This window comes from Eurytemora carolleeae, unplaced genomic scaffold, assembly GCF_000591075.1.
Source record: "Eurytemora carolleeae unplaced genomic scaffold, Eaff_2.0 scaffold733, whole genome shotgun sequence".
NCBI lineage: Eukaryota > Metazoa > Arthropoda > Copepoda > Calanoida > Temoridae > Eurytemora > Eurytemora carolleeae.
In genome coordinates, this window is record NW_019396767.1 from 118,212 (window position 1) to 142,205 (window position 23,994).

The 23,994-nt window shown below is 35.2% G+C and overlaps 5 protein-coding genes across 5 annotated transcripts in view; 3 read left to right on the forward strand and 2 right to left on the reverse strand.

Annotated features, from left to right (window-relative positions):
- LOC111708429 (signal peptide peptidase-like 3) overlaps positions 1-4,299 on the reverse strand; it is an 18,005-nt gene extending 13,706 nt beyond the window's left edge. The window contains exon 1 of the mRNA XM_023481807.1: positions 4,293-4,299. The gene's annotated coding sequence lies outside the window, so the exon portion shown is untranslated. The remainder of the gene's footprint in view (positions 1-4,292) is intronic.
- LOC111708424 (protein kinase C-binding protein 1) lies at positions 1,741-8,242 on the reverse strand. The gene is made up of 3 exons (XM_023481788.1): positions 7,781-8,242; positions 5,040-6,716; positions 1,741-3,774 (listed from the first exon to the last, which is right to left on the reverse strand). The coding sequence occupies exons 1-3, from the start codon at positions 7,851-7,853 to the stop codon at positions 1,937-1,939; spliced, it is 3,588 nt and encodes a 1,195-aa protein (XP_023337556.1). The 5' UTR covers positions 7,854-8,242; the 3' UTR covers positions 1,741-1,936.
- A 2,497-nt stretch (positions 8,243-10,739) lies between these two features.
- LOC111708435 (tetratricopeptide repeat protein 32-like) lies at positions 10,740-11,197 on the forward strand. The gene has a single exon (XM_023481815.1). The coding sequence runs from the start codon at positions 10,791-10,793 to the stop codon at positions 11,172-11,174; it is 384 nt and encodes a 127-aa protein (XP_023337583.1). The 5' UTR covers positions 10,740-10,790; the 3' UTR covers positions 11,175-11,197.
- On the forward strand, positions 11,184-13,124 carry LOC111708434 (UDP-N-acetylglucosamine transporter). The gene is made up of 2 exons (XM_023481814.1): positions 11,184-11,903; positions 12,794-13,124. Exons 1-2 carry the CDS (start codon positions 11,198-11,200, stop codon positions 13,063-13,065), a joined length of 978 nt encoding a protein of 325 aa, XP_023337582.1. The 5' UTR covers positions 11,184-11,197; the 3' UTR covers positions 13,066-13,124.
- A 2,476-nt stretch (positions 13,125-15,600) lies between these two features.
- Positions 15,601-23,994, forward strand: LOC111708430 (uncharacterized). Its single transcript, XM_023481808.1, has 14 exons — positions 15,601-15,681; positions 16,402-16,493; positions 17,457-17,529; positions 19,235-19,305; positions 19,422-19,470; positions 19,579-19,948; positions 20,756-20,922; positions 21,012-21,122; positions 21,248-21,425; positions 21,569-21,614; positions 21,839-21,901; positions 22,149-22,276; positions 22,696-22,869; positions 23,036-23,994. The coding sequence occupies exons 1-14, from the start codon at positions 15,655-15,657 to the stop codon at positions 23,890-23,892; spliced, it is 2,406 nt and encodes an 801-aa protein (XP_023337576.1). The 5' UTR covers positions 15,601-15,654; the 3' UTR covers positions 23,893-23,994.

Here is a 23,994-nt window from a genome sequence, read left to right on the forward strand (position 1 = left end):
AATTTAAAATTAGTTTATTATTGGACTCAGCAATAGAAGATGAAAATAGCTAGATTCGTTTCACAGAAACTTTTAATATTTTTAGATTTATAAAATATTTCAACTATTTGAAATTGTATTCTGTAGAAATTATATTTACTTTTGTCAAAAACGAAAATTTGTTATCCTAGGAAAAACGAACCAAAAAAAATCGCTATAAAACCTAAAAACTATCGTTTTAAAAACCCAAAAACTATCTTTTTAAAAACGATAGTTTTTGTCTTATATTTTTTCTAGGGTTACAAATTTACATGTTTGATAAAAGCAAATTTCTACAGAATAAAGTTTTAAAATGTGGTAAACTTTTCATATTGTCGTAAAACTTTTAAAAGTCTAAAACATTAAGTGTTTCAATAAAACGAGTCTGTCTATTGCCCATCGAGCCCATCCCTAAATGGAAATAACAAATTATTCTATTTTCATTTCTAATAGAAATGTAAAAAATTGTTAGATACTTTATGTAAGTATGTCAAAGAATGTAAATTGTCGCATAATTGTTATGAAAAATCAAAAATATCTCAGTATTTAACGGACGCGTATTATGAGAAGAATTGGAGAAAAATAGAGACAAGTATTTAAATCCGCGTAATCTCATGTTTTGAACTGGTATAAATTGTTTTTAATATACTGATTTACTGTTATAATATCTATTTATATAAGAAAAATAAATACTATATCCAGGGAATCCAGGAAAACGGCATGATTAAAATCAATAAATGTGAACAAGGCAGGTCTGAATGGTTGGAAAGGCTGGATAATCATGCAATTATAAAGTTTTTATTAACAAAGTCAAGCTAAATCACGGATATCGCTGGAAATTTAAAAATTATATAATTGCAATAGTCAATAAACTAATTTTCCTTAGAGAATCCTCTCCTTTCTCCATGTATCCTTCTCTTGTCCTAAAATACTGTTCTCCATGTATTCTGTCGCTTTCTCCATGCATTCTGTCCCTTTTTCCGTGTATTCTGTCCCTTCTTCATAAATTCTGTCCCTTTCTTCATATATTCTTTCTCTTTCTCCATATATTCTGTACCTTTCTCCATGTATTCTGTCCATTTCTCCATACATTTTGTCTCTTTCTCGATATATTCTGCCCCTTTCTCCATGCATTCTGTCCCTTTTTCCGTGTATTCTGTCCCTTCTTCATATAGTCTGTCCCTTTCTCCATGTATTCTGTCCCTTTCTTCATATATTCTTTCTCGTTCTCCATGTATTCTGTCCCTTTCTCCATGTATTCTGTCCCTTCCTCCGTGTATCCTGTACCTTTCTCTATGTATTCTGTCCCTTTCTATATTTATTCTGTCCCTTTCTCCATGTATTCTTTCCCTTTCTCTATGTATCCTGTCATTTCTGATATATCCTCGATTCAATTTGACTTTTAAACCTATTATACCCTGTCATTTCTCATTTATCCTTGAAACATTTTCACTTTTTCCCTGTATTTAAATTTTTCTCCCAGTTTTATCACTGATGTTCTGTGCAGGCCCCCCCCCTCCCCCAACTCTTCGTGAGCAATGTTAATCACAGAAAAATCATATATTGTTCGTGATTTTAGAGGAGGCACATTTTTCAGAGAAATCTTGTTCAAAATACTTCAGTTATCAATCCCCTGGAAACTAATTAATATCTTGAATTTCTCCGAAGAAATATACAATTTCTGAAAACTGAACATAAATCAAAATCTCAAAATAAAACATCTTAAGTTCCTTAAATTTTATTATTTACCGAAGAAAACTCGCACTAAAAAATTAGCGCTTTAAGATACAGACAAATTTTGTTCATATGTACACGCTTAAGTACAGAGTACTTGTACATACGTATATACATTTTAAGTTTTAAAAATATTATTTTTTGTCACAATTAAACTGCATAGAAAAAGTATTATTATGCTTGGTTACATGTAATAAGGCCGATTAAACATTTGTCCGGGATGTGTCGGACGCATTCCAAACCTCATTCCGCTCATATCTCCGGGTATACGCATATGCTGCGTAGGACCTCGTACATGATGAGGTGGTACAGGTGGTAGTTGGTGCATGTAATGTGGATGAGAAGGATGAGGTTGATGGTGAATTGGTTCATGATGAACTCCGTTCATCACCTCTTCAGCCCCGGCAGCATCTGAGTTCTGTGAGCAGGTTGACATATGTGCCGGCCAATGCGCCTGCTGGCAAGGATAGTCGCAGTATGAGGTGTTCCAACAACAGTAGAAAATTGCTTCCTTTCCGCACATAGAGCACCATTGTTTCTTCTTGGTTTCTTGGATTGCAGCTTGCTTCTCCTCATCTGCAACCTTCCTGCAGTCCCGGACTGCTTTCTGCTTCTCCTGCTCCATTGTGCTTCTCATCTCCATGATGACGAGGTCAGCGTTGTGTTTCATCTCGTTTAATTCCTGCTGATGCCTCCACTGAAGTTTCTCACACTCTATCTGCAGCTTTTTAATCGTGTTATCTGGGGTTTCCTCGTTCTCCAGATCCGCAAAGGTATCCCTGAGACTTTTCTTCAAGGTTTCGGCAAGTTTGGCCGCGACCTTATTAAGCTGCTCTGCCACTGGACCTGCTATGGATGGAAGACTGGGTGGAAGGGAGAGTGGTCCAGCAGGACGAGTTTGCAGATTTGGTGGACCATGTGGTCCAGGAGAAGGTACACGGTACTGGCCCCTCATCATCATACCCTGTCCAGGGCCCATCATCATGTGAGGTCCCCTAGGACCCATGGGCGGGATAGGTCCCCTATAACCAGGTAGTCTAGGAGCAAAGAAGGGGTGGGATAGTTGTTGTTGAACTAAGGGACTGGAGTTATGAGATCTTCTTCCCTCTCCAGAACTACTCTGTGAGGAAGGACGCGGAGATTCTCGAACCTCCTTGGAAGAAACAACTTTACTGATTGTCAGAATAGAATCGTTCTCAGAGTCCAGATCGATCTCTGTATTTGTACTGGAACGTTTCTTTTCAACTCCTCTAGGATTCCTGGACTCCTCCCTCTCCTCGTCCTTCCGAGACTTAGCTCCTTCCTTGCTACTATAGGTTACACTAATATCATCTGAGTTATCTTTAGTTTCATCTTTGAGCGGTTTATCTTTTATCTTGGTTCTGTCAATCTTTGTAATGCTAACTCCTGCTTCTAACAGGCCTGCAGTATCAACTAGTTTGGGGGTTTTCTTTTCCTGGTTTATAGTTTCATCTGAGGATGGTTCCACGTCATCTATTTCTTCATCACCGGCATCGTCATTCTTATTTTGTTTATCTTCATCATTTATTATCTGTGTCGATTCTTCGACTAGATCTTCAGTAGGTTCAACATCATCGATTTCCTCTAAATCTTCCTCCTCTATTATAACTTTTTCATTGCTATCCGCTATAATTCCCTCAACAAGCTTTCCTTCCTCTCTCTTCTTCTCCTCAACCTTCTCCTGGCCTGCAGTAGTTGAAGTTACTTCACAGGGTGGAGAGGATGCAACACGCCCTACTTCTCCAGGTACAACGGCAACCTCTGTAACATCAGCTGAAAGGGATGATTGTAAACTTTCTGCAAGCTTAGATTCACATTTCGGATCCTCCTTTCCTGTCTCGATTGTTTTCTTTTGCACCTTGATATCTTCGTCTTCCTTATTATCTTGGTTCACATCTTCAACTAAACTAGTATTTGTCTCGTCTTCTGATTTATCAGCTGTGATTGTATTTTCTTTGACAATTTCGTCCTTCTCCATCTTTTCTTCTTTATTCTCATTTTCTAAAAAGGGAACAAGTTAATACTAGCAATTTAGTCATTTTCCGACACACCCGGAGCAAAAATTACAGACACAAATAATATGTATACGTCTCTGAAAAAAGGATATTTTATCAAAAAGTGATCCTAAAAGTAACAAAGAAAATAAATGGGGGGTCGTCGATGAAACATTTTTCTCTAAATGCCGTTTAAACCTTTAAAATTAGGTCTAATATTCGAAAATGTGCTCAGTCCCATTAAAGAAGATATTAATCGCTTTTCCCACTAAAGTGTTGCTATTGGGTACAATGGGCTCAGTTTCATTTGCCATAATACTTTTGCCATAATTACACTTGCCATAATATGATAATACCTTTACCTTAAGTTTTCTCATTGTTTTAAAGTAGAACAGTTGACACAAGTTCAACTCCATATTTTCTCACAATGGAGGACCCTTTGGTGACCTTTGAGACCACAAGTAAGGGTAAACCAATAGTTTGAGACAGCAACAACTACACCTATTTAGCCAATACCTCGTTTACAGAAGTGAAATATTGGAAATGTTCGGTTAAAATGTGCTCAGCTGTCTCTGAATTAGATTTGTAATTTGTATTTAATTTGTAATTAAAAAATATATATATACTAGGCTTTTTCTATTTAAATTAATTGTGAACATGTTCTTTTTGTTTACATTTTAAAACAAAGAAAAATTTTTTGCGGATTTAAAAAAAAAATTCGCGGATTTTCAAGAATTTTTTTTTTTTACAAAATTAAAAACCTTTAAAACAATTTATTTTCATTTTTATCATTCGTAAACCTTCCCTGTAGTCACGTGATGTCCCACAAAAATTTGGGCCCGATCGGTTTAGCCGTTTTGAGTTTATTGGATACAAACAAACAGACAGACAAGCCAAATTTATATATAGATATGTTTGTTAATTCTAAGCAAATTTAATTTTAATTGTGGCAAGTGTAATTATGGCAAGTGTAACCATCATGGCAGGTATAACTTATGGCAAGTGTAATTTATGGCAAGTGTTACTTATGGCAAATGTATTCTGACAAATGTAATTATGGCAAAAGTATTTATGACAAAAGTATTATGGCAAATGAAACTGAGCCGTACAATGCCCACACTTTGTATATATATATCCTAATAAAACAAGGACCGGTAAAACGGAACTCACTTTACATCAAAGTTTGTTCCTTTCATTTATTCATTCCTCTTCCACAAATTCACAATATAAGCTTTCTAAAAATTAAATCCACTTTATAAAATAATTGTTTACCTGTTGAAATTGATTGATTGATAACAGTTGTTTTGGGATTTCCATTTATTTTATCTTGAGCAGGAATATTCTTCTCCGCCAGGCTTTCATCCTCACCAACTTCCATTTTCTCATCTTTTTCTTCCATTTCTTCTTTTTTATCATCATTTGGTGTTTTAAACTCAATCGGAGCATTTTCTTTTTCAAGCTGGGCCTCCAACTCTATATTATCCTGAACCTCAACAGGTTCAAGAACCTTGTCGACATTCTCCTCTTCGTGTTCTGCAGTAATAGATTCTTCTTCAATATTCTTAATTGTCTCCTCCTGCTCTTCATAATCTTCCATACCTCCGGACTCACTAGGAGTCGGAGTATCATCGTCCCGGGATCTTTCACTCCCGGTGAAACTATAGCTCCGGGTTCTCCGTCCCAGCTTACCTATATCGAAGGGCAGGGTATAGTTGGGAAACAAAATCTTTATCATTTCAGCCTCCTTCGAATGATCATAAGGAGTTCTATGGTTAGCATAATCAATTTTGCCAAATCTGTCTCTGAGCTTCTTTAAATGTTTCTCAACTTCATCAAAACATGTATCAATATTTCCTCTCTTCTTCTTTATATCAGATGGAGGCTTTTTACTGTAGAGGAATACGTCCTTAATCGGAATCCAGGCGCGGTCGTGAGCTCCGAAAAATCGGATATCCGCACTATTGTCGGAATTAACGCGCATAACTTTCCCCGGCCAATAAGGGAATCCCTTGAGTTTAGCCCAGACCAAGGGGTGGGGAAGCCGACACGCCTCTGTGAACCACACCTCCTTCTTTACGTGAGCATTAAGGTAGCAATCAGGACAATTCTCAATCTCCTGCATCTCATGCTTACATATCTTCACAATACTCTTAGCAATACTGGTCAGCTTACTAGACGGAGAATTAAAGATTATACAGTTGTGAAGAATCCATTTACAATCCGCCAACATTGATTCCGTGCTTCCGTATTGTTTCCGTCGGATATTCCGTTCAATGCTCTGTAGATCCATTGGGCAGGAGATGTAATCCTTATATGCTGGGAACTGGAGAGGGTCAACTGGTTTCAGGAAGGGGTCAACATTTGTAACAGTTTTTATTCTAGATAAGGCGTGTTTGAGCAAGGTACATAGCTGATCTATTGTGAGGAGACGCATTGCCCTGGATCGAGTTTCCATGTTCTCCGCACTCATTATCAGGACGCATTCAGGGCAAACCCAGTCCTCTGCTGGACTAGACTCTAGTTGGATACATTTATAATGATAAACACGAGGACACGTTTCACAACACATAACGTCACCTTCCTTGTGACAAATCCAACAGTATCCATCACTTAGTACATCCAACCCACTGGAGTTGGTTCGAGTACTTCTCCGTCTCTTCACGTTTTCATCATCGTTTCTTACCAGTTGTTTCCTCTTCCCTGAGACGGGTTGAATAGAAACCATCTCCTGAGTTAGATAAGTATCCATACTTCCTTTAGTGGCAGCCGTCACCTTTGCCATGAATGCCTTCTGCTTCGCTGCAAACTCAGGATTGGATGATCGACTGGCTCGGCCATCACTGGCCTCAGATCTGGGAGATTCTGCCCCCACCGGAGCTACTCCTGTTGAAGGTGGACCTGGAGGTGGTAGGGCAGATCCTGTAGCTGCAGAACCTTCAGAGGCACCACCTGAAACAAACAAATTATCTACCTGCTTGTAATAATTATATAATTGTGTAATTAACTAATTAAATGATTAATTGTCATTTTATGTTTTATTTGTAAAAAGTTGCAGAGTTAGGACACAGATTGCGATAAGCAAAGAGACTTTTTAGTTCATTACTTTGTTAATCTAAATCACAAGAAAAAGATTAAAATCTATTACATCTAAAAAAGAAGAAAGTCAAATGGATGAAAATAAAACAATTTTTTAAAGAAAAATTAAATTTTTTTTAGGATGGGGGGGGGTAATATTTCCACAACTTCTGTTTTGGAGGCTTTAAAATATTTCCTCCTCGAACACTTTATTTTGTAATTTTTGTTGTATTTTATATAAAAAATTACTTACTTAATTACTTAATGTCTTTTTTTTACTAACAAGGAGACGCGAAGCGCCCTACAATTAAGCAACGTTAAAAAATCAAATATATTATTTTCTAATATACTATATATTACATGTACTTTTTAATTAAACTTTCAAATATTAGCCTTTAACAAAATTTGACTTTCAGCCAATTTTGAAAATCCAAGAATTTTTTTAAATCCGTGAACTTTTTTTGTTTTTGTTTCACAATGTGCACAAAGAGAAAATGTTCACAATTGAAATAGAAGATGCCAAGTTATCTTTAAGTTGAAAGTATTGTAATTTCTTGGATTTATTTTTTATTGAATATTAAAATTGTCTACAATAATTACATTTTTAACAATTATGATGAAAAGTTCAACAAGATTTGCTTTAAATATTATATAGGATTTTAATTAGGATAAAATACTATTTATCAATCAGTTTGTAGAACTTTAGTGGGTACAAAATTTAGGGTTAGATTAGGTCAAGACAATTTCTGGGCCGAGCGCTGCGGCTAGAACAGGCTAGGGGGCTGGGCGCCGCGACTAGGACAGGCTAGGGGCCGAGCGCTGCGGCCACATGACCAATTATATCCATTAGATACGTATTAGATCCATGTACAAAATTTATAGGAAGGGGGGGGGGCGGGATCAAATAATTGTTTTCTAGGAAATTACCCATAAATTACCTGTATTACTAGTTCTAGTTCTCAGGGCTCTCCTGCTCCGTCCTACCGCGGTAGGATCATCAGAGCTTTCCATCCTGGATCCTGGATCATCAATCCCGGATCAAGAATCCTTTATCATCAATCCCAAAGATCAGAACTTGATTGCAGATGTTTTAATCTATGTTAAACTGAGGATTGAACGAGTGTATTTATATAATTTTCACTCCTATGTATCGAATTGTACGTAAAGTTTTCAAGCAAGGTTCAGAACGGATGATAACTTTACTCCGATTAACAGAAATTTTTTAACTTGTTAACTGATCTGACATTAGCGTTTATCTCGTATTAGAGTGAAGAATTAGGAAGATTTATCTCATGCTTTCCCTTAAACATGGATATATTTACTAGTTTATTGTTACTAAATGCTTATGCGCCTGCGCCTAGGATTGGTTTGGAAATGTGCACATGCGCAGTAGAGCACCGCGGTCTTTCTCTTTGTAGATAGATAGATAGGTATATAAATATGTACGCGGATAGGTTGATATATAGGAATACATTGAGAAATACAATCTTTATAGATAGATAGATAAATTCTTAACTCTCACTACCTTCCATCCGATCCATCCTATACCTGGGGAGTGGGGAGTAATAAGATATGTCATTAAGCAGAATAACTCGCAGATTTAATCGTGGGTTTGGGCAGCCGGCAGGAGGGAGGGGGGGGGGATATTTTTAAATATTAAATGTAAAATGATCGGAATGAATAAATAGATCGAGAGAAAGGATGGATATGTGGCCAGAAATAATTATAATAAGGAAGAAAGATTTACAAACAAAACTGTTCTAACACCAATCTCTCTAATTTAAAAACCTTCATATACTCTTCTCTAAACAGCTGGACTCCCAGTGACCAGCTATTTTCTTTGTCCAGCCTAAACCTACTCTAGTCTACTTAAAATGAAACCTGTAAACTTTTCAACTTAAATCCATAACCTGAACCCTTCTATATTCTCCAACCTGAGCCTTACTCTCTTATCCTGAACCTATACCTCTTCAACCTGAACCTACTCTTCTCAATAAGAAACCTTTCTTTTTCAACATAAACCCCAATCATCTCCAACCTAACCTTACTCTTTTATCCTGAACCTATCTTCACCAATCTGAAACTCTTCTCGAAACCTACACTTCTCCAACCTGAACATACTCTTCTCCAACCTGAACATACTCTTCTCCAACTGAACCAATTACTCTTCTTTATCCTGAACCTAATCTTCTCCAATATATAATACTCTTATCCAACCTTAACAAGAAACATCCTTTTCTTAATAATAAACCTACTTATCTCCAATCTTCTCTTCTTTATCTTGAACCTACTGTTATCCAACCTATTCCCTACTCTTTTCCAGCGTGAACCAATTACATCTCCTAATCCTGAACCTTCTCTTCCCCAACATAAACTTATTCTTATCCAACCTAAACCTTACTCTTGTCCGACCTAAACATTACTTTTCTTTATCCAGAATCTTCTCAATGATAAACCTACTCGATTTTTCAACCTTAACCTAACTCGATGTCCGACCTAAACCTTACTCTTCTTAATCCAGAACCTTATCAATGATAAATCTACTCAGTCTCTTCTCTGTCGTAAATCTACTCTTCATTAACCTGAACCCTACTCTTCTCTATCATAAGACCTACTCTACTCTAACCTGAACCATTCTATATTCTATTTAAAACCTACTTGTCTCTTACGAGAACCCCACTTTGCTATCCTGAACATAATCCTACTCTAACTTTAACCATTCTATATTCTATTTAAAACTTACTCGTCTCTTACGAGAACCCCACTTTGCTATCCTGAACCTTTCTCTTCTCGAACATAATCCTACTCTAACTTTAACTATTCTATATTCTATTTAAAACCTACTCGTCTCTTACGTGAACCCTACTTTGCTATCCTGAACCTTTCTCTTCTCGAACTTAATCCTACTCTTCTCTAACTTGACCCGGTCTTCTCTAACCTGAACCCTATTCAATTCTCCGACTTTGATCCTACTCTTCTACAATCTGAACCCTACCCTTCTCAACATGATTATACTCTTATCCAACCTGAACCATACTCTTCCCCAACCTTACCCTTAATCTTCTCTACCCAGAACTCTATTCTTTTCAATCCGAAACATCAAGTCTTAAAACTAGACCTAATCTCCCTAATCTTCTCTAACCGCGCGCTAACCATACTTATTTCAACTCGAATTCTTTTGCTCTCATAATCTTAACCTAGTCTTCCATTTTCCAAACCTACTCTTCTCTATATTAAAACTACTCTTCTGTATAATAAACCTATTCTTCTCGATCCTGACGCTACTCTTCTCTGAATTAAACTATACTCTGCTCTAACCAAACCTCTTCCAAATCTTTAACAATTATTTTCAATTTCATTAGATCAAAGACGACCTAATCCTTAGATAAAAATTTTCAGCGGTATCAAGTCGAATAATATTTATTGTTTACTTATAAATTGGGACTGATTATTTCAAAAGAAAATACATGTAAATTAAATAGTAAATAACCGTAAACGATGTATAGCACAGATTAATTTACAATTTGTTCCATGGTTGTGCACTATCTAATTTCATTAATTATCATCTTCTCTCTTCAATATCTCCTCTGCCCCCTATTATCCGATATTTAAAGTTAACTTTTAAAATTGTCAATTTGTCACTTGTTATCCTTTGATAACAGTTTCTGCTTTAACCGTTGTGTAGTGTTTAAACCCGGGTATATTCCTAGAGAACGATTTTTGGGGTCTGTCCTAGTATACGATTTTTGGACCCCCCATCTTAACCTAACCTAACCCTAAATAACAAAAAGATAAATAATAATAAATTTGCTGAAAAATAAATGGTCATGTACAAAATTGAAAGGAGGGGGGTCTAAAAATCGTTCACTAGGACAGACCCCTTTTCTTACTTATTTCAAGTTTCTGAGAGTAGTTTATTTCAGATTTATGGTTCCTTATGCTATCTGAATGAACAGGTTCGGATACGAAAATGATCTCCACATCGGAAAATTTGCCGAGGCAGAGTTAGCACTGTGCAGAATCATTGAAAATATAGATACTAATTCTATCCCGGCACGTGATCTTGCTCTGCTGTATAATGACAGGGGTCAAGCTAGGTATCAACAGGTCAAGTTCTATGAAGCTAGGGAAGATTATGATCTAGGAATCAGATTATATCCCGGAGAAGGTTCTATTCACTACAACAGGTCAACTATACTCTACAGGATGGGGGACTATACAGAGGCTTTGTCAGGGTTCAAGAAAGCCGTAGAGTTGGCTCCTGAGAATGCAGAGTTTAAAGCAGGCCTCGATTCATGTCTTGACTTTTTAGAAAAACACTCTGCAAAGTGAAGACGGAAATTTAAAGTTTAGATATGACAACTGATTTTAAATCCAGGATAAGGTGGGTGATATTACTGGTTCTAGTAGTACAAACTTCACTCACCGTACTCTTATTCCGGTACAGTCTTACTCATGCCACTGAACACTTTATCTCCACTACAATAGTGTTCTGTACAGAGTGTCTTAAATATACATTAAGCCTGCTCCTTCTTCTATTACAGGAGGGGTTCTCCTTAAAGCGAAGTTGGATTGTTTACAGGTCGGAGATATTAGAGAAGCCGCGTCAAACTATACTCCTATCCATCCCTGCCCTTCTCTACACTGTTCAGAACAATATTCTGATTCTAGCATTGAAGAATCTTGATGCTGCAACCTACCAGGTGACCTACCAGCTCAAGATACTCACTACAGCAGGCTTCTCAGTTCTCCTTCTTCAGAAACAGCTTCATTTTACTCAATGGTTTAGTTTGATCCTGCTCACGGTAGGAGTAGCTCTAGTTCAGATACCAGGAGCAGAGGTACTATCTATACACCCGGAGAGAAACCGACTGACCGGTCTTATATCCGTCCTCGTCGCCTGCTTCTCCTCAGGATTTGCCGGGGTATTCTATGAGAAACTTTTAAAAACAAGTTCTCAGCCTTCAGTTATAATACGGAATCTTCAGCTTGGTGTATTCTCCCTTCTCTTGTCTGGATCTGGAATGATGATTTCGGATTTTTCGGAAATCCTCGAAAAGGGTAAATTTGATATTATCTTAAATCTATACAAATCCATCATATATTTTCGAGGAATGGGTGTGTGGGGGGGGGGGTTGGAATATACACTACACATATAAATTCAATAATTTGAATTTATCCGAAGTAAAATAGCAGTGCTATTAGCTCTACATTGTGTCCCAAAAAAAGGGCGAATATTTCGGAGTTTTGCTTTGCATTTAAATATAAAAATGTTTGGCCCCAGGACATCCTGTATGGGTTCTTTTTCTCACATTTATTATCCGGCCAAAGCCTTGTTTCTGTTATAATGCATATTGTCTAAAATATTAGAATGTATTCAATGCCCAAAAATGGCAGTACAGATAGTATTGTTTGAAAAATCAAAAAAAATTGTTTTCACTTGAGTAAATATTTGACTCATTTATACTTATTTCAAGAAACTTTTTGTTAAAAATGGCAAAGTTCTGATATTTTCTAATTCCTGTGCTTCTTTGATACTCTTATCGGGGTGAATATTTTTCAGAATTACCCCCTCGCCGCGGGGGGGGGTGAATGATTTTTGATGATTAGGGAAGAAAATGAATAATTTGACATCAAAAGGCTCAACTTTTAAATTTTTTTATTTTTACCCTAAAATTTATTTCTTTCCCCAATTCAGCGAATAAAACCATAAAAAAAAATTATTTAAAAGCATATAAAACTTTTGGGGGGAAATGATTTTCAAAAGGGGGTGGTGGCAGAAAATTGATTTTTCATGAAAATATACACCCCTGACTCTAATATGAGAAAATATACACCCCTGACTCTAATATGAAAATATATACACCCCTGGCTCTAATATGACTTAAATGGAATTTCCTGTGCTCTATGATTAACTGAGGATTTGTTGCAAACCTGTTCTTTTATTTTAGGACTGTTTGTTGGCTACACAAGCTCGGTCGTTACGGTCATCGTTCTCCAGGCTGTTGGTGGACTAGTTGTAGCAGCTACTATCAAGTACGCTGACAACATCTTAAAGGGGTTCGCAACCTCCCTCTCCATCCTTATGTCAGGGTTTATATCCTGGCTGCTCCTAGGGGACCTGGAGCCAGGTTCTTATTTTCTCCTAGGAACCTCCCTCGTCCTAATTTCAAGTGCTCTCTACTGTTATACTCCTAAACCTGACTCAAAACTTCCAATTTAATGAAACAATTCTGGAAACTTTCTTAATCAAATTTGACAATAAATGTTTTCTCCATGAAACGTATTTGTAAAAGATAAATCAAAAGTTAAAATTTGTCATAATTTGTTATAAAATTTGTTATAAAATTTGTTATAAAATTTGTTATAAAATTTGTCCTAAACTTTGTTATACAATTCAAACCAAAGAAACATAATTAACTCAAGACATATCGGCTTTTTTATTCGGTAAGTAGTTCCAAACTCGTAAGAAAATCTAGAACACTTCTGAAATAAGCAACGCAACTGTTTTCTTTTAATCTGTAGATAATCTTACATTGTCAGTTTAAATGTTATCAACGAAATATCGGAAAACAAGACTATTAATTAAACTGTTCTCAAAAACCTAACCCTGGGTTGGTTGGTGCTCTAAATCTTATTAGATTTAAAAATTACAACGCTATCCATTAGTATTTGACAATCACCATTTTTTTTTTTTGAATTTGTGTTAATATTATATTTCGACATTTGTAAGTTATACATTTTCGATAAGAATGTTGTATTTTTACAAACTCCATCAAATCACAAATGTGTACTATTTATATTCAAGGTTTACTGCTTATTTGTATTGAAGAATGTAAATGTGATGCTGTATAAAATCGTATCATTACTTTAATTCATATTTTTGTCAGAAAACTTTTTAAATACATTTCTGTTATATTTAATATTCTGGTAACTTTGTTTAAAAGAGCCGAGGTAGAGAAATATATTTATGTTTATTGGAACTATATACTTTTATTGACTAAATGTCTAATTTAAATATGTTAAATGAGACTATGTCTATAGGTGAACTACATACATTTATGTTAAATGAGACCATGTCTAATTGAACAACATTCATTTATGTTAAATGAGACTATGTCTAACTGAACTACATACATTTATGTTAAATAAGACTATGTCTAACTGAACTACATACATTTATGTTAAATGAGACTATGTCTAACTGAACTACATACATTTATGTTAAATGAGATTATGTCTGACTGAACTACTTACATTTATGTTAAATAAGACTGTCTAATTGAACTACATACATTTATGTTAAATGAGACTATGACTAACTGAACTACTTGCATTTATCTTTAATGGAATTATTGGACTTTGCATAATCATTAAATACATTTTAAATGGTCTAATCATAGATTAATTAAAATAACAGATATAGGACACTTGATGTCGTCTTTTCAAGATTTCTGTGTGTTTCGTTCACAATAACCCTGAGGCAGAAGCCCAAAGGAGTTTTACGTAGTCGGCGTAGAACAGACTCTCTCTGTCTTTGTTCTTTGCTAACTACACGTAACTCCTTTCGGCTTCTGCCTCAGGGTCATTGTGAACGAAACGAAGAAATCTTGAAAAGACAATATCTAGTGTCCTATCTGTTATTTTAATTAATCTATGGGTCTAATGAACATGAAACAGAGCAATTGTGAAGTGCGCACAGACCGTTTTACTTTATAATTGATATTTAAGTTACTACTAAAACTGTTTTCCTTTAACATCTCAAATACACTTTTAATTTTGCCTTAATGCCGTCTTTCTATTCCACAGTTTTCTGGTTCTCACTGTTTGTTTATTGGGATTACCTTCATGTATGTTTATTAAGACTACCTTCATGTATGTCTTTGGAGACTACCTTCATGTATGTATATTACGACTACCCTCATATATGTTTATTAAGACTACCTTCATGCCTTCATGTATGTATATTACGACTACCCTCATATATGTTTATTAAGACTACCTTCATGCCTTCATGTATGTTTATTAAGACTACCTTCATGTATGTTTATTAAGACTACCTTCATGTATGTTTATTAAGACTACCTTCATGTATGTTTATTAAGACTACCTTCATGTATGTTTATTAAGATTACCTTCATGTATGTTTATTAAGTCTACCTTCATGTATGTTTATTAAGACTACCTTCATATATGTTTATTACGACTACCTTCATATATGTTTATTGAGACTACCTTCATGTATGTTTATTGAGACTATTTTCATGGATGTTTATCAAAAATACCTTCATGTATGTTTATCTTACTTCATGTAAATTTATGGTGACTAGCTTTATTTATATATATAGGACTGCCTTCTTTAATATTCTGACTGCATAAGTATTTTTTACATAATTTTGACTTGCCGATATTTCAACTATTTTTTTTATGTATATACATAAAGCAGGAATTAAATATTTCTCTTTTGAGTCTAAAGGTTTTATTACATGTGTTTTGTAAAAAAATTGTTAAGAACTTTCAAGTGTTTTTTCAATTTTTAACCATTCATTGTTTGTTTTCAATACTTAACCCAGCAACCATGGGGCCTTAATGTTCTAAAATTAAAGATTTTTTCCCCAAACCATAAGTAAGAAATTAAAACAAATGTTTTTTATGACTAGATTTGACAATGATAGATTTTATAAGATTGGGGTGAATCCGTGAAAAGCTGTTACAGTAGAAATTGGTTAAATATATAACAATGAAATTTATATTCAACGCGTAATTAATATTCAATAGAAACTATTCCTGATTGGACTGTACAGACGGAAGGATGAGGTTTCTACTGTTCTGGGTTCAGGTCGGAGAAAAATCTCATTTTAGAGATAAGAATAAAAATTGTGATTAGAATTCTCATTTAACGTAATAAATCCCTTTTGGTTTCTGTAATACAAGAACCTTACGTTACGTCCCCTTACCGAACAGACAAACATTTCTAAAACTTAAAGTACTTCCGACGATTATATGAATCATTATGGTAAAAAGATTGTGTTTTAACTCCAGTTTTTCGGTAAGACAACTTAAGCAAAGTTACATAACACAATTCAATAGTCTTAGATCTTAACTCATTACTATCTAAGTATATAATAAGTATCTTCGCTCATATATACATTATGTATGTTAGCTATAGCTGGCCAAACAGCAGGACAAAATTTACTGAATTTTTTTGAGGGAACATTTTGGCTTCCCGGGGGTAAAAATACCAAAGTTAGGGCACCGGGCACTTCAGCTTAGATTATGATTAAATACCAAGCGCGGGTGCAGACGGCGGGAGATAACTGTGAGTAATTTTATAAACCTAGCCAACACCGGGTTTCTCCAGCTATAGTATTAAATAAAGATACGTCCTAGACACTCCTCTTGGTTCAGTCCCAGGCAAACAAACTTACTTCCTTGAAATTAATCATAGAACGCGAAATTCTATTTGTATGTAGTCGTATGTTTAATAGTTACGTCGTATAACACCAATTTTACATCTGATGAAGTTCTGATGATGGATAAATCGAACCTTGAATTTCAGGTTCTCTTGGTGGTTTGTTTAACAGTAGCGGATGAATGCTACTGGGAAAACGTCCTGAACAGCTGGTCTAGCGGGAAACGAAGTTTAATCAGGTTTATTTTGATTCAATTTTAGTCTTATTATGAACTTGAATTTGCACATTCGGATGCAAAAATGTGTCATAATTTTGCCAAATACTCGTTCAATTGTAAAATATACATAAACTATAGATAAAAAAGGCCCGGATACAGGATCATGTTCACAAGAAATTCATAAAAAAATTTAATAATTTGTTTCATGCTTCCCTTTAGTAAATACATCATTGTGTTTTATTTTTAACCCTATAAATGAATTTCTGACTCAAAAAAGTGCATATTTTGAATAATAACATGTCATTTTGAGAGCAAGCTTGCATCCGGCATGCTTAACAGATAACATGCATCCAATTTTATCCGTTTTTTCATTTTGAGGCATAAGCGTGTTGCTAACAATTTTGTAGTTTGTATCTGTCATCTCTGAAAATTTACCATTTTTAGAGGTATATCATCTTACGATAAAAAAATCAAAAATCTTCTTTTTTTAATTTGAAATTTTGACTGAAAAAAAATATTTTTTTAGCTTATGTCAACCCTAGGGTACCCATGGATTCCCTGAAAAAAATTCAGCCAGAATTTTGGCCTGCTATAGATAACATATACATATATATTTATGAACGAAGAGCTTTAATATAAAGATTAAAAGCATAAACACAGATGATTTGATTCCGCTTCATACTGGATATGGGTTTAGGTTTATTCATGACTATCTATCTATATATGTATATAAAGTTGTAGTCTCTGTTTTTCTGTTTGTTTGTCTGATCATAACTCAGAAACCCGTTAACCGATTTGTCTCAAATTTTGACTGAGGAACTCGGTCGAACCACGGAAATGTTCTTAGCTTGGTTGTAAAGGTCTAAGTTAAATAGGTTGACTCCTATACAGATATCTTAGTTTCCAGAAAAAGCTGGGTTTCCAAGCTATTTTATCATATTATTTGAATGTACAACCTGTATCTGGATTGAATATTCGCTTCAGTATTCCTGTTCCTGAGAACATGGACTCATGGAACATAACTTTAGAGTTCGATGGAACAGATTTAGAATTACAGGTCTTGCTTTTATCTAACCTTGATCCAACTTTAACTCTGTTGTCAAGCCCTTCTCCTTCAATTCATCCAACCCTACTCTTTTATCCAACTCTACTCCTTTATCCAACCCTTCTCTTTTATCCAACCCTTCTCTTTTATCCAACCCTTCTCTTTTATCCAACCCTTCTCTTCCATCAAAACCTATTCCTTTATCCAACCCTACTCCTTTATCCAACCCTACTCATTTATCCAACCCTTCTCCTTTATCCAACCCGACTTTATCCAATTCTACTCCTTTATCCAACCCTTTTCTTTTATCCAAACCTATTCCTTTATCTAACCCTTCTCTTTTATCCAACCCTATTCCTTTATGCAACCCTTCTCCTTTATCCAACCCTACTCCTTTATCCAACCCTACTCCTTTATCCAACCCTGCTACTTTATCCAACCCGACTTTATCCAACCCTACTCCTTTATCCAACCCTGCTCCTTTATCCAACCCGACTTTATCCAACTCTACTCCTTTGTTCAACCCTGCTCCCTTATCCAACCCTACTTCTTTATCTAGCCCTACTCTTTTATCCCACCCTACTTTTTGATCCAAACCTACTTCTTTATCAAAACCTACTTCTTTTTTAACCCTACTCTTTAACCTTACCTACTCTTTTATCTAACCCTACTTATTTATCCAAGCCTACTCCTTTATCTAACCCTATTTCTTTATCCAACCCTAGTTCTTCATTCAAACCTACTCCTTTATCCAAACCTACTTCTTTTTTAACCCTACTCTTTAACATAACCTACTCTTTAATCAAACCCTACTCCTTTATCCAAGCCTACACCTTTATCCTAACCTACTCCATTATCTAACCCTATTTCTTTATCCAACCCTACTTCTTCATTCAAGCCTACTCCGTTATCCAACCCTACTCTTTTTAAACCTACTCCTTTTTTCTACTTTCTTTCTTATTTATCTGTCCATATCTATTTATATAAATAAGTTATTTTTCAGGCTGTATTATGCATTCACATTATACAGGTTGAGTCAAAAAGACGGGATAATGTTGTTTCACACAACATAGTTTTTGGCTAACATTTTTAATAACAATTTGTTGTACTAGAAAATTCCATTTTCCACTTTTGTAAGTTTTGTATTTATGTAACAACTATGTAATTCATTAATAGATTTTCATCAAACTTTGGAACAGAATAGACCAAATAATAAACATTATGCATTTTAGAAAAGATTTCCGAAGGAAATATATTTTTTACCAAAAAATAGTTTCACGGATTTTTTTTCTCATGTACAGTGATAACCAGAAAACTATAGAATAGGAAGACGACATTAAATCAATACTAAAGTTCATTTGATGTTGTTACAAAACAAAAAGCTTTCTAATAAGTTATTAAATCACTTAATAAGTGGTATGGGTCTGTTTACACTGCACAATTGCTGTGCCTCGTGTTCGTTGGACTATGAAAAGTCTGAACTTGAGTCCAAAAGTCGACTTCCTATTCCAGAGTTTTCTAGTTATCACTGTACCCAAATTTTTTTGCCTACCTTCACTTCATATTAAATTTTCATCCTAAAACATAAACCTTATTTTTTGGTGTTGTGTAAAACAAACTCTAATCCCGGTTTTTTTTCTCGCCCTGTATACATTATTTATTAATATTATATTTTCAAATGTGTTTATTTGACAACTAAACTGTTTACATATCTCAGGCCTGGAAAGGAGATGTTTCTCAAATCTCCGACAATACTTTCTCCATCACAAACAATTGTTACAACGGAAGGAAATCTTCAAATATTTATTTCCTCAATACAGCAAATCAACTTGACATTAAATCAATATTGATAAATAATTTAAGATGAAACCTTTTCAATAATGTTGAATATTTGATAATATTAGGCTATATGCTTGTCAGTGTCTTGAAATTAGTTATTTAGTTAGACACAAGGAAAGATTTTTTCAGGCTTAAGTTTATCGAAATTAAATTTTGATGAAAAATTTATGTTAAAAACCACGTGGTTTTTACATATGTTCAATATAAAAAAATCTTCTTCAGTACGGCGTAGAGCTCGGATTTAATCTGACATTTAACTCCGTACTTTTTTCAACTTGCGACCAATCCCCAGATTGTAGTGGAAAAGGTGAAGCTACTGAAGCTGCAGCAACAACTGAAGATATAGCAACAACTAAAGCTGCATCAGCTTCTGAAACTCATTCTACGGCAGCAGCTTCTGAAACTCAGTCTCCAGAAGCAGCTTCTGAAACTCAGTCTCCAGAAGCAGTCTCTGAAACTCAGTCTCCAGAAGCAGCTTCTGAAACTCAGTCTACAGTGGCAGCTTCTAAAACGTCAGCTACTGATGCAGCATCAGTTTCAGAACCAGTAATCTCTGAAATCACCACAGAAATATCTTTTACTACAGCTACAGGGATACATCCTTACCATTAAATTTGAGTTTTTATAAATGAATGGAAAAGTTTGTAAACCTATTTTTAGTTGCTCGCCTAGAAACTGCATCTAGTCACTTTTTATGTGCCTGATGTATACTTATCCTTTATTTTAAATGAAACTTTTCATGAGATCTGTTTCTATAGATGTCAATATTTTCAAATCATAGTAGTTTTATTCGTAGTTGACCAATACATCTCGGAGTAATGTATTCCTAAATATGTTTCATCTAAGATTTATCCTTGCATTGCTCAAAGTTTTGTTAAGGAATTGAGTCTTTGCATAAAACGAGTCACAGAAGTTCGTAGTAAAGTTTTGACTCCACTGGAGACCACCGGAGGGAATTCATTTTCACTGGAATTATAACCCCCCTGTAAAGATATCTGATACCCTCCAGTGGAATATAAATCACCCTGCGTAAAGTTTTAAAATGTAAAAAGCATTTTTTCAAACCCCTCCAGTGAAAATTAAATCCCTCCGGTTGTCTACAGTAGAATCAAAATCTTACTACGAACTTCTTTTAGTCATAAAACTCTGATTTTATAATCCCAATATCTTGGCAACTCAATGCTGTAACTATAAATTATGTTGGATCAAATAATGTAAATTTGAAATATAAAAGGTTTAAACCGTCTGTTGCAAAGATAAAGGTATCAGACATTTTATATTTGTGGCAAAAACTTAATTTCTTTTCTCAATTCACAATCCTCTCCCGCAACTTCCTGGGAATCACAGAAACAGAAAGCTTTGAGTTAAAAGATAATTTTATATAAGGATGAATATAAAGATGAATCCCCCTGTCTAACAAGTTTTCCCTGTCATCCTGAAGCTGTGTGTGCTCCTTCAGATACTAGCTCCTACTCCTGCTCCTGTCCTGATGGTTTTAACAGTACAGGAGTTGATCTGTTCAACAGTTCCTCCACCCTCACGGCCTGCTTCAGCTCTAGTAACCAGGTAGCAAGGATTTTAAGAGTAAAAAAAGAAAAATTAAGATAAGAAATTAATTTAAGATTTTTAAAAAAATATTTGTTTTATACTTTCAGAGCACTGTATTGGGAGATGGACTGACCAATCTTACTGACCCATCGTCTTTGTTCGATGCTACATTTCTAAACACATCTGCAATAGATGCTCTTAGTGATATTTTAGCCGAGGTCTGTACATTCAATGATCATAGTTCATTAACATTGTCTTGATGGGTCCATGTTTATTGCATAGCTCTGATTTGGTAAGTGTAGTTTAGCTCTGATATCTTTATTTAAACATAATCTGATATTAGGATCCAGGTACCAGTACAACTGAAGAGTTTGTTGCTGGTCTTATAAATAATGAAACCACTCTCCAGCTACTTGTGTCAGCTGTAGGGTCGGATCAAACTGCAATTGAAACCGTTATCTCTGGTCTAGGCAACAATACTAAAGAAGTTCAAACCTTTATTCAAGCTTTGAGTGTTGCAGGTTATTCCCAAATATAATTTAAATGAACTCGTCTTTGTTCCACGCGGCAAAAATGCAGAACCTTATTCTATTAAAAAGATATTTACACTCAACGTTTCCACTTTTTCTGCAATTCTTGTAAAATCAAAAATTAAATTATTAAGGAATTGTTTATCCTCCTCTCACTACCCTCTCTAGTAGGAAAAATAGGTAAAAAAACTTGTATGATTAAATGTTAATATATTTAATTGTAAATTGTATCTTTGTACGTTGATCAATTTCATTCTAATGGGTGATTTGTTATGTATGTAAGTATATATATCTATATTATCAAAACTTAAATAATTAGAGATTTAAAATCAAATCAGATATATTCAACATATAAATCATTTCTGAAAAACTGGTGTCAGTTAATTTTTTCCTTATACTTTCAGACTTAAAAGAGACACAGCGAAACAACTGAAAACATACATCCGACAATTTTTCAAATTTGTAAAGTAAGTAAATCTCTAAATAAAAATCTGTTAACTTTTATACTTTGACATTTTTTATCAATTTTTTTCCAGATTACTTTTTATTTTTAAATAAAATCTTTGGTTCCCCCATTTTCCTTGATTCTTCTTTTATTGCCTATTTAAACACAATTTAAAATTCTCAAGTCGTTAATATTGTATAATTACCGTCACCAAAATATACATATATTTTAGGGATTTTAATTATAATCTTTAATTGTATCCTTAACAGGGAGCTTAGAAATATTTTGAAAAATAACATGACTTGTTCTATCCTTGATGCCTTGAAGAAACTGCTCAGCTCCGATCCGTCCTGCTCTCAGCTCCAATCCATTCTCAGTTCAGTGTTTTCATCTCTAGGATAGTTTCTAAATCAACAGAACCTTAAAAAAAAGCGGCAGAATGAATCTAAATCTTATTTGCCGTCAATTGGTGGTAATTATATTTCCGTTGAATGTTTCAGTGAAAGATCTTTGTCTCAATGTCTAGATTTTCAAGGAAAATTAAGAATTTTAATTTTTTTCATAGTAATTCAAAATCTCAAGACGGAACAAAAAATGTTCATTTATCCGATAACCAATCCATTTCTCACAAATACTCCCGTTAGTAAGCAAACAATAAACTATTAGCAAGTAATCTAAAATCAACTAGGAAAAACTTGCAACTTGAAAAAAATAGGGATTAGACGAATATTAACCTGGAGTAAGTAAGGATTTTGCGTAATTCTAAAACGTATTTTTTCGATATCTATCTGGTTATTTAGAATTATTTCTGCACAGAATATAAAAGAGTGGTGAATATTCTCAGAACCGTCCTGTATCTTCTCAACAGAATTCTCTCCAACCCGTTCCAGCAGATAATGCAGGCAGGATTCTTCCCGTTCTTCCGGGGATACAGCCTTCTCTTCAACCTCCAGCCTTGCATACAGAACCTAGAACTCATTCAATACGCAGGTTTAACTTTAATCTAGAAAATGTATCTCAAAGAATTTTTAATCCGTTATCAATATTTTAAGTCTCAGAAAATAACATATTTGACGAATTTTAAATATTTTTGTTTCGATAAAAACTTTTTGTGCTGTTTTTTAACCACCAGAGTTTATAAAAATTATATTTTTAGAAACATCACTTTGCTCCGGGGAACTTTGCTGTTTATCTCCATCAACCTGTTCTACTAGCTCCGGTGTTGCGTCCTGTATCTGTTCCAGTGGTGTGGAGTACCAGGAGCAAACTGGTTGCTCTCAAACCACCATGATCACATCGTCGTCAACCCAACCTCAACCCATTTCTTCTCAACCCCAAATGAACCCCAACCTTCATCCATTGAACCTCAACCTTCTTCAACTGTACCTCAACTTTTATCAACTAAACCTCAACCTACCTCCTCTGAACCCCAACCTTCCTCCTCTGAACCTAAACCTTCCTCATCTGAACCTCAACCTTCTTCCACCGAACCTCAACTTTCTTCCTCTGAACCCCAATCTTCCTCCTCTGAACCCCAACCTTTCTCCTCTCAACCTCATCCTTCCTTCACTGAACCTCAATTATCTTCAACTGAACCCCAACCTTCCTCCACTGAACCCCAACCTTCTTCCCCCGATTCCCAACCTTCCTCCACTGAATCTCAACCTTCTTCCTCTGAACCCCAACCTTTCTCCTCTGAACCCCAACCTTCTTCCTCCGATTCTCAACCTTCCTCCACTGAACCTCAATTTTCTTCAACTGACCCCCAACCTTCCTCCTCTGAACCAGAACCTACCTCCACTAAACCCCAACCTACATCCTCTGATCCCCAACCTTTCTTCTCTGAACGTCAGCCTTCCTCCTCTGAACCTCAACCTACCTCCTCTGAACCTCAACCTTCTTCCTCTGAACCCCAACCTTCCTCTGCTGAAACCCAACCTCCGACCTCTGAACCTCAGTCTCAATCTCCTGATTCTTTTACTACCAAAGACCCCAACACTACAACAACAATGATCACGTATGAAACGCCGATTCTCATGAAAACTTCAACAACATCTGCCCTGCAAGAATCTCTAAGCCCTACAACAACTGTTGGACCTAAATCTTCAACTACAA